General features: G+C 28.0%; 1 protein-coding gene across 3 annotated transcripts in view; it reads left to right on the plus strand.

Moving 5' to 3' along the window:
• Nucleotides 1-10,816, plus strand: part of LOC117169053 (sushi, von Willebrand factor type A, EGF and pentraxin domain-containing protein 1-like) — a 98,202-nt gene that overhangs the window by 74,109 nt on the left and 13,277 nt on the right. For all 3 annotated transcript variants that reach the window (XM_033355155.1, XM_033355164.1, XM_033355171.1), the window contains 8 exons: nt 440-688; nt 3,318-3,524; nt 3,728-3,816; nt 4,048-4,282; nt 4,356-4,568; nt 6,327-6,488; nt 8,193-8,477; nt 8,545-8,675. In XM_033355155.1, coding sequence (XP_033211046.1) covers nt 440-688; nt 3,318-3,524; nt 3,728-3,816; nt 4,048-4,282; nt 4,356-4,568; nt 6,327-6,488; nt 8,193-8,477; nt 8,545-8,675 — 1,571 coding nt within the window. The remainder of the gene's footprint in view (nt 1-439; nt 689-3,317; nt 3,525-3,727; nt 3,817-4,047; nt 4,283-4,355; nt 4,569-6,326; nt 6,489-8,192; nt 8,478-8,544; nt 8,676-10,816) is intronic.

Here is a 10,816-nt window from a genome sequence, read left to right on the forward strand (position 1 = left end):
GTAAAAACAAAAAGCCTTTTCTATTCTTACATGGACATGAAATCTGCAAAGCTTGTTTAAAAAATGTTATTAGGTTAGGAGAACATTTAGAGAGCAATTAATTTTTTCTTTCGATGCGCGCATGTTTTTAAATACAATTTTTATACAATTATTATTTTCAATCTAAACAATAATTTAAGAAAACTTTAACCATTAAAAAAACTTTTCTTTGTAAAAATATTTGATTTTTGCATTTTTAATAAAAAAGTAATATTTATTGGAAAACAATTATATCTAATTGTTTAAATTCTGGAATTTTATTTTTTAGGATTTTTGAGTCATCCCATCTAATCATTTTGAGTTTTCCGACCCTCCTTAGTGCAATGTATTTTTAAATTATCTTTTGAATATTTATTGTAACTAAATTATTTTTTGTCATAAATTTTTATTTGTTTTAAAGACAATGAGCCACCGGCAGTGGAAAATTGCGAAGATCCTCCAGTCTTCTTATCGGAAAGTATCACTGGAGCCGAAAATGTGACATGGGACGAACCAGTGTTTTACGATAATTCAGGTTTGCCCATAAAAATAGAGAAAAGTCACATTCCTGGTCAAGAGACTTTTCCTATGGGCCAGACTCAAGTGATTTATAATGCTACTGACCAGTTCGGAAACACTAAGAGCTGTATTTTTAACATTACAGTCGAAGGTAAAGATAAGAAAATTATCAAAGAGCAAAATCTAAAGGATGAAAACGTTAGCTTTCGTTTTTAAAAGATTGTATTTTTTTGGTGAAAGTTCCCCAGAAATAAGATGAAAATTTAGTCTATTTAAAAAATTTTAAATAACGATTAACATATCAGGGTTAATATCAGGGTTGAACTGAATATTATCGAGAATTTTTGGAGACTATAAAAATCAGGAAATGGCAGTAAATGTGTGTCTTGACTGAATTTTACAAATTTTTAGAAAAAAATTATATAATCGCCTGAAATATCACAAAATTTGTATCACATATTTACAATTTGATCTTCTAAATTCTTTTGCTTCACTAATTTTTCATTTTAGCTCTTCATTTTTAAGCCTAAATTTTCAATTTAAATAATTTAAAAATGCAGTTTTGAAGACTTAATCAATTAAAAATGACATGTGTTTAAAATATACATGTATCTTCAAATGAAACAATAATTGATTTTAGAAAACGATTCTGCATCTGTTTAAAATTAAAAAATGTGTAGATTTTAACATTGAAATTTGAACTGTTTCAATACAAAAGCCTTAGTAACTAAACAAAATAAAATGTTCAAATGAAATTTTATAAACTATTTTCAATGTTCAAATCGTTTTTATTTAATAGATTCATATTTAAACGCTTTTATTTCATTTTGAATCTGGTTAAAATATTTTTTCGGCCTAAAATATTTGTTTTTAGCTCATCCAATTTAGCGACATTTGATTTTTCGCTTAAAGCGAGAAAATATAAGTTAAATATTCAAAACTAAACAGTTTAAAACTGAATCGTTTGAAACAGAATGTCTTGAATCGTTAAAATTTGAGAGTGTAAAATTGAAACATTTTTTTACTTTTTAAGTGAATGTGTTGAATTTTGATGTATAAATGACAATTAAATAATTATTTATTTGTAACAATAACAAATTAAAAAACTTAGTGCAATTATTTATTTATAAAAAACGCTTCAATTTTGCAATTATAATTTTTAATAAAAAGGAAGAAATGTTGGTATTAATTTTTTTCCGAATTAGGAGAAGAACTTTTTTGTTTTTTACATTTTTATTGAGCGTTAAAGTTTTATATTTTTAATATATGTATTGAAGTTTGAAACGAGAAAATTTCAGTTTTTTAAGGAGATAAATTTGGTATTTATTAGATTTCTATAGTTTTGGAAGGGGGCAAATTTTGGTTTTCAATTTTTTTTTATTTGGACGAGACCCTTTTTCTGTTCATCATGATCATTGAGTTGAAGGGGAAATTTATATAAAAAAAATTCTGAATCGAAGAATGGTCATTTGTTATTTTTTCATTTTTATTGAGTTTGAAGGGAGGAAATTTTGGTTTTAAATTGTTTCTGAATTGGACGAGGCCATTTTTGAGTTAAGAATATTCTTTGAGTTAAAGGGGGCAATTCTTTTGTTAAAAGTTTTTTTCCTGAATTGGAAACGTAATTTTTTTATTTTTAGCATTTTAATTGAATTGAATGGGAGGCCATTTTGTTTTTCATTTTTTTTCTTATTTTGAATGAAGAAATTTTCTTAATTTTATATGGTCGAAAGGGACGAGATTTTGGTTATTTTATTTTTTTAGAAAGGGCAATTTTTCCTTTTTGATATATTCATTGAGTTGAAGGGGGATTTTTTAATTTTTAATCCTTTTTTTCTGATTCGGAGGAAAGTATTATTTTCATTTTTATGGCGTTAAAAGTGATGCATTTCCGTTTTCAATTTTTTCTGAATTTCAAGAGGCCCTTTTTTCATATTGATTGTATTTGAAGAGACGATAATTGGGTTGAAAGCAGAAAACTTAGGTTTGAAATTTTTTCTGAATTTGAAGAGGCCCTTTTGTTTATCATCTTCATTGAGTTGGAAGGAATAAGATGTTGTTTTTTTTTATTTTTTATTTTTATTGAGATGGAAGGAAAGCTTTTTGGTTTTAATTTATTTGAAATTGGAAGAGGACCTTCTTGATTTTTAAGATTGTTATTGAGTTGAAAGGGAGGAAATTGTAGTAAATTATTGTTTTACTGAATTGGAAGGGGGCCAGTTTTTTCTTCTTAACATTTGTTTGATATACGGGGGCAAATTTGGTATTTTAATGTTATTCGAAAGTGTTAAATCCTTTCATTTCATAGGTATCAATTATTGATAGGTAAAATAACCAAATTTAAAGTTCGATTTTAAAAGTTAAAAACTCACAACAGGTAGATTTTTAGTTCTTCAATTTGCAGTTCAGTTTTAAATATCTCAAATAAAAAAACTGCAGTTTTAATTTTTTAATTTCAATTACAATAATATAACATGTATATAACTTTCACGTGACCTGAGTGTAACATTAACATAACATTGATATAACCTTTATGTAATACTTAGGTAATACCTAAGTAATATTCATATCAATTTAAAGTAAAATTGAGGTAATAATGATGTCATTTTGATGTAACCTTAATGTAACATTTATATAATAATCACATAACGGTTATTTAACACGTATATAACAGTTTATCAACAAAGATATAACATATGTGACAGTTATATAATAGTTATGTAACCTTTTATGTAATGATTATGTAACATTTGAAAAAAGCTACTTTTAACCAATTACAGATGCTTGCAAAGATGTACCAGCGCCTCTGAATGGATTTGCAAAGTGTCAAGATGAAGAAGAAGGTTTTCAATGTGTAATGACTTGTGATGATGGATACGCTTTTGCATTTGGTTCAGCAAATTCCATTCAATCTGAAGAAAGTTTAATAGTAACATGCAACTCCAGTAGTCGATCCTGGAACAGTAGCTTTTTTCTAGATTGTTCAGGTTAGTCTGAATTTACTTAAATTTGCTTAAAAATAATAAATTAATGAAACCTAATAATAATAATCTTCTTGAACAATTTATTAACTAATTAAGCTGTTGGAGAACAATCTGAACTAATCCCTAATTTTTATTGTTGTAAAATTTGAATTCGTCAAGGTGGATAGAAAAAATGAAAATAAGATATCGAATTTAACTGATTATAGTGACGCAGGTACCAATCTCAGTCTCTCAGGAAGGAGTAATTGTTTTAGAGCAAGGGGAAATTTGTGGGAATTCAACTCTTTTACAAAATGTGAGTAAAACTGTAAAAACTTAATGGTTATGTAAGATTTATGTAACTTTCACATAAATCTCACCTGTTACCTAAATATTAACCTAATATTACATACATGTTACATTACTGTTATATCGTCATTATTTACCTATTACTTTACAGTTAGATCATCGTTATGTAATTGTTACGTAATAGTTACATCATTGCTGTGTAATTGATACATAACCGTTACATGAATGATATTTTCAGTTGACTGAGAGCATAAATAAAGATTTGACCTCAAAATTACTTGAGACCTGTGGAAACGACATCGATTGCACTCTAGTGAAAACCGAACCAAAATGTGAAGATTTGACAGAAAAAAGTGAAGAAGATTTGCTACGAAGAAGAAAAAAGAGAGAAATGAAGGATGAAGAAAAGGAGGAGGATCTAAATAAAAAAAAGAGAAAAAGGGAGAGAATTGAAATTAAATTTAAATTTATTGGTCAGTCTTATTTGCCACTGATCATTAATTTAATTCAATAAACTATTTAATTAGTTATGAAATTCAATTTCAGGGAAAATTATCGAGGAAAATTACAATAATCCAAGAGAAGGTGTCACAAAATTACGAGAAAAACTTGAATTGATGAGTCAATCGGGCCAGCTTAATTTATTAAACGGCGAGACTAATCAGAAAATTGCAAACTTGGCTTTAAACCTCCACACGATGTTTGATAAGCCTCTTAATATTTGCAAACCTGGTAGTGTTTTGAAAAAATACGATTGTGGTTAGTATCAAAATTAAGTAGTATTTGAAGTCAACATATTTTTATATTTTCATTTTTTATGCAATAAATTATGTTAGATTTATCTTATATTAATTCAACACAGCTTTGCTACGAAATTTCAATTTCGAAATTAAAACAATTCATTTTCAACATAAGAAATAGGATTTTCAACAAAAGAGTTAAATTTTTAACCAAAGCGATGAATCTTCTATCTAAAAAATGAATTCTCAGCGAAAAGTGTAATAGAAATGATGTGAAATGAGATTTCAATAAAAAAAAAATTATTTCCAACAAAATAGTTAAAGTTTCAAGAAAAGCGATGAATCTTCGATACAACGATATGAATTTTCCGGAAAAATTTGAATAGATTGAAATTTCCACTAAAACATACTTCAATTTTCAATTTAAAAAGTTGATTTTTCAACCATATTAATCAATCTTCAACAAATAGAGACACATTTCTAGGCGGAAATGGAATGGATAAATTTTCAGTTTAGAAAATTAATTCTTAGCTAAACAAAATAAATTTTCAGTTAGACAAATATAGTTTAAATGACGAAAAAAAACGAATATTCAAACAAAGACATTAATTTCAAACCAAAAATATAACAGCTAAATATTCATTTAAAAATTCTTTTTTAACGAAATATTAAAACTTTCAACGAAACCAATTAATTTTTTAGCTAAAAAGATTAAATCTCTACTAAAAAGATCAAATTTCCACAAAAAATGATTAATAACAAATAGATCTTTTTTGGGTCTACAACTTTTGTAGATCAATTTGTTCCGCACCTTGCGTCGTTTTTCCAAAAATTTAATTTTTTAATTTTAATGTTATTTTTCATGTTTAAAACAAAAACTACGCATCCAATTAAAAATAATAAGTGATGAATTTATAGCTCTTTATTGGTTAAGCAACTTTTTTCGTATTGTTTTTTCGTAGCTTGTGTCGTTTATTCAGAAATTTTGTTTGAAAAAAATGCGCGTCCTATCAAAAAGTGATTTATAAAAAAATTCTAGATATTTTTTGAAAGCACAAGTTTTATCTACTCATATTTTATGTATTTTGCATAATTGAACCACAAAATAGAATATTTTCAATTATTTTTTGTGCGATCAAAATTGGAATTTTCGATTTTCCAAAAAGATTTAAAAAGTTGTGATGGCAATCTTATAGGGTGTTCCTAAAGCAAGGTTTTTATTTTCTTGACTTTTTTCATGTTGTTAATTGCATGGACTAAAATTTTAATTTTCTTTTTTTTTTAATTTTGTAAATACTGTAACACTGGTATTTTTTTATCGGAGAAAGTCATAAGGATAAATTGTTCGTCTTTTTGAGTACGACAAATAGCCTTTCATAGAATTCTTAAATATTAAAAGAGTGTTCTAACATTTTTTTGAAAATACTCTAACCTTTGGAATTTTCAAATCTACTACAACCCAAAAGATTAATTTCCTGCCAAAAAAGATAAATTTTTAACAAAATACATGAACTTCCAACTGCAAAAAATAAATTTGTCAACAAAAAATAAACGAATGTTGAACTAAATAGTTCAATTTTCAATAAAAGAAATGAATTTTTAACCAAAAAGATGAAGTTTCTACAAATAAGATTACTGTCCCTGGTGTTCCCTAAATTTCCCTAACCAGTGTAAAATTGTCTGACTTTCCCTGAATTTCTGGAATTCTCTGATATGTAGCCACCCTGCAATAGTAACGGTAATAAAATATTATTATTAAAATGATTTTTTCTTTCAGTAAAATGTCCAATCGGAACGTTTCACAATCAGACTAAAAATCACTGTCAGTCTTGCAGATTTGGAGAATACCAGGATTCCATTGAAGGCATCGAGTGTAAAAAATGTCCAAAACACACTTCGACTTTAAAAAATCATAGTAGAGCGATAAAAGATTGCATACGTAAGAGACAATTTAATTTAATAATTAATTATTAAATAACATTTTTATAAAAATGACATAGCAGTTATATAAAATCTATATAAGAGTACGTAGAATTTATATTAAAGTTTTGGACGAGGAAGGGCTTCGTAGCTTTGGGCACTTATATTTTGGGCTCTTTGTCAATGTTAGGCCCTACATGAATTTCGGGCCTTTTGGACCCTAAGCCACATTTAGGTCCTGTATCAATTATAGGCCCTATGTAAATTTTGGAACCCATATATATTTTGGACCTTATGTCTATGTTAAATCGTGTTTCTGTTTTTGGCCCTATGTCTATTTTGGGCTCTATGCCACCTGAAGGTCCTGTACCATTCTGAAGCCCTATGTCTACTTTAGGCCCTATGTAAACTTTGGACCATATGTCTATTTGAGTTCTATGCCTGTTTTGAAACTGATATCTATTTTGGAATATATGCCACATTAAGGCCCTCATAGATTTGAGGCGATATGTCTATTTTTGGGCCTATATCGATTTTGAGCCTTATGGCTATTTTTGATCCCATGTCTATTTTGAATCCTATGTCTGATTTTGGTCACATACCACATTTAGGCCTTGTATACATTTTCGGCTCCATGTATATTTTAGGCCCTTTTTCCATGTTTGATCCTATGTCTAGTTTGGCTCCTATTTTTATTTTGAGACCCATGTCTGCTTTGGGCCATATGGCAATTTTGGGCTGATTGACACATTTAGGTTCCTGTATCAATTTAAGGCCCTATGTTTATTTTAGGCCCTTTATCAATTTTGGCCCCTATGTCCATTTTGGGTCTTATGTCAATTTTCAGCCCTATGTCCGTTTTGGCCCTATGATACATTTAGTCCTTGTATCACTTTTAGGCTCTATGTCAATGTTAGACCCTATGTCTATTTTCAGTCCTATGTCTGTTTTGAGCCTTATGTCTATTTTCGGCTCTATGCTACATTTAGGCCCTGCCTCAATTTAAGACGCTATGTCTATTTTGAGCCTATAGCAATTTTGGACCCCATGTATTTTTTGGATCCTATGTCTATTTTAAGTCCAAATTCTGTTTTTGGTCCTGTATACATTTTAGGCCTAATGTTAATTTTAGGCCCTATGTCTAATTTGGACTCTATATATATTTTTTCTATGTACATTTTAGACCCTATGCCAATTTTGAACCCTATGTCTATTTTGAGTCCTATGTCTATTTTAGGCCTTATGTCAAATTTAGTCTCTATATTATTTTGGGATCTATGTCAATTTTTGACTTTTCTTTAATTTTAGCGCCTATGTAAATTTTGACTCTTATGTTTATTTTGGGTCCTATATGAATTCTAGAAGATATATCAATTTTGGACCCTGTGCCATTTTGGGCAATTGTCAACTTTTGTTCCTATGTAAAACTTTGGCTTTGTTGATTTTGTGACCTATGTCAGTTTGTGACCCTATGTTTTTGGGCCTTATGTCAATTTTTGGCGCTCTATAAATTTTGTGTCTTATGTCAATTTTGGGAACTGTGCCAAATTTGGGCACTATGTCAAATTTTGGGCCCTATGTCCATATTGGTTCATACAATGGACGAACAGACAGAGGGACGGACACCTGACCGAAACTATAAGGGTTCCTGTCTGGTGCTACGATACCTTAAAAATTATGTAACTGTTACATACCTGATGATTATTTTCTATCAATTTTGTAGCTGTTTGTCAGCCAGGATATTATTCCCATCGAAAACGACACTACCCAAAACTTGCAGTTGAGCCTTGCACCACTTGTGAAATTGGAACATATCAACCAAATTATGGCCAAAAATTGTGTCTGCCCTGTCCAGAAAATACGACCACAATTAGTCGTACTTCAAAAAATATTAAAGATTGTTTTTACCCAGTTCAAGATTTTTGCAAAGCCAATTTATGCCTGAATGGTGGAATTTGCCAAAAAGAAATTGATGGATTCAGTTGTGAATGTCCAGTGTACTTTATCGGTGCGTATTTGGTAAGGAAATTATTAATTATCAACAATTTTATTTATTTTTTTGAGTATTATTATAGGTTCAAGATGTGAAAAATTTCAACACCCCTGTTATTCAAACCCCTGTTTAAATCGTGGGGACTGTCTTTTGCTACCTAATAATACATATGTCTGTGGTTGTTATGAGGGATACACTGGACGCAATTGTGAGGTAATTATTACCATACTCACCACAAATAATTAATGAATTGCATTATAACGAATAGTAAACAATTTAAAAAGTAATATAACTGCTATGAAACGGCAAAGTAACGTTTACGTAACAATTATATAATGGTTACATTGACACTATATACGTGTTAAATTTTAATGTGAATAACAATTTTTCAAATGGCTTGTAAAATGAAAAGTAATGATTTCATTTTACAAGTAAAACTTGTATCTTATTTAATATTTTCTCAAGAAACTTCCCCTTTATCTCGCTTTTTTATCGATTAAATTCGAATTAAGTTGAAAGTAACCAATACAAAAAATCAACTATTTTTCTTTGAGAGTTCATTCATGCATTCGTGTATTCATGGAATTCAAGGAATTTAAGTAATTTAAGGAATTCAAAGAATTCAAGGAATTCGAGGAATTGGAGGAATTTAAGGAATTCACGGAATTCAAGGAATTCAAAGAATTCAGGGAACTCATGGAATTTAAGGAATTCGTAGAATTAAAGAAATTTAAGGAATTCAGAGACTCAAAGAATTCAAGGAATTATAGGATTTCAAAGAATTCAAGGAACTCAAAGAATTTAAAGAATTCAAGGAATGCACGGAATTCAAGGAATTCACTGAAATTAACGAAATCATGGAATTTAAGGAATTTGTAGAATTCAATGGAACTCCATGAATTGCTTCAATATTCTTGGTTTTGTAGAAATTAGAGCTTTCTGTTTGGTTTAAAATTAATCAGTTCTGGTTGAGGATTCAACTATTTTGTGCAAAATTCATTTTTTCGGCTGAATTCAACTGTTTTTTATTTAAAATTAATTTTGTTCTTGTTAAAATATTGATTATTATATTTTTCGTTAAGAATTAATCTTTTTTTTTATTGAAAATTTACCAGCTTCTATCAAAGTTGAACTTCTTTATCAAAAATTCATTTTTCGTTGTTAAAGAAACATCATTTTAGTAAATATTCAACCATTTTGTTAAAAAGTCATATTGTTTGGACGAAGATGTAATAGTTTTGTTGAAAATTTGTCTTTTTGGATAAAAAGAATCATTACTTTTAATTGAGAATTCATCTGTCTTCTTAACAATTCACCTTTTTCGATCGAAAATTTAATTATCTGTTTGAAAATACTCCTATTTAGTCAAAAATTCAACTATCTTTTAGAAAATTCGCCCCTTCCGCATGAATGTTCAAGGATGTCGTTTTAAATCAAACTGCTTGGATGATAATTAACTGTTTTGTGTTTGGAATTTCAACTACTTGGTTAAAAATTTATCTTTGTAGATTGAAATTTCAGCTTTTTTGTTAAAAAAAGTCATAGTATCTACTTTCTTGAAAATGCATTTTTTTTAAATTGAACTATTATATTTAATAAATTTTCTCTTTTCGTTGAAAATTAATTTTTTAACTAAAAATTTAACTGTTTCATTATTTTGTTTATAACATTTTTTTTGTAGATTCGTATTTTGTAGAAAATAAATCTTCTTGTTTGAAAATGTTACTGCTTGGTTGAAAGTTTAACTCCTTTGTTACAAATTTATTTTATTGGTTAAACATCCAGCTTTTTGGTTGAAAATTCTTTTTTTGTTGTTGTTGAAAATACAACAATTTTATTATTGATTGTAAGTGCATCGTTTTTAGTACAAAATTCAAAAACCTGCGTGAAAATGTATGTATATTGTTGTAAAATCTTTTTTATTTTTTGAAAAATTAACTTTTTTATTGAAAGTCAAACTACTTGGTTGAGAGTTCAACTACTTTGTTAAAAATTCATTTTATTATTTGAGGTCCCATCTATTTAGTTGAAAATTTAACTATATTGTAAAAAAACTTTTTTTTTAATCAATTTTATCATCTGCAAATTTAGCTGTTTCATTTTCAATTGAAAGTTCATAATTTTTATTTAAAAATTCAAATATTTGGCTTAAAAATTCAACTGTTGTGTTGAAAATTCGTCTTCTTGAAATGAAATGTGTATTATTTTTTTAGAAAATTTAACTATTTTGTGAAATTTTTTTTTGCTTGAAATGTAATACGAGGGTAGTTCAATAAGTCCTTAGAATGAAGTATAAAAACAATTTTTTTTGGGTAATTTTTTTTTTATTTTTCAACATAATCTCCTTGGAGCTC

The sequence above is a fragment of the Belonocnema kinseyi genome, chromosome 1 (genome assembly GCF_010883055.1).
Source record: "Belonocnema kinseyi isolate 2016_QV_RU_SX_M_011 chromosome 1, B_treatae_v1, whole genome shotgun sequence".
NCBI lineage: Eukaryota > Metazoa > Arthropoda > Insecta > Hymenoptera > Cynipidae > Belonocnema > Belonocnema kinseyi.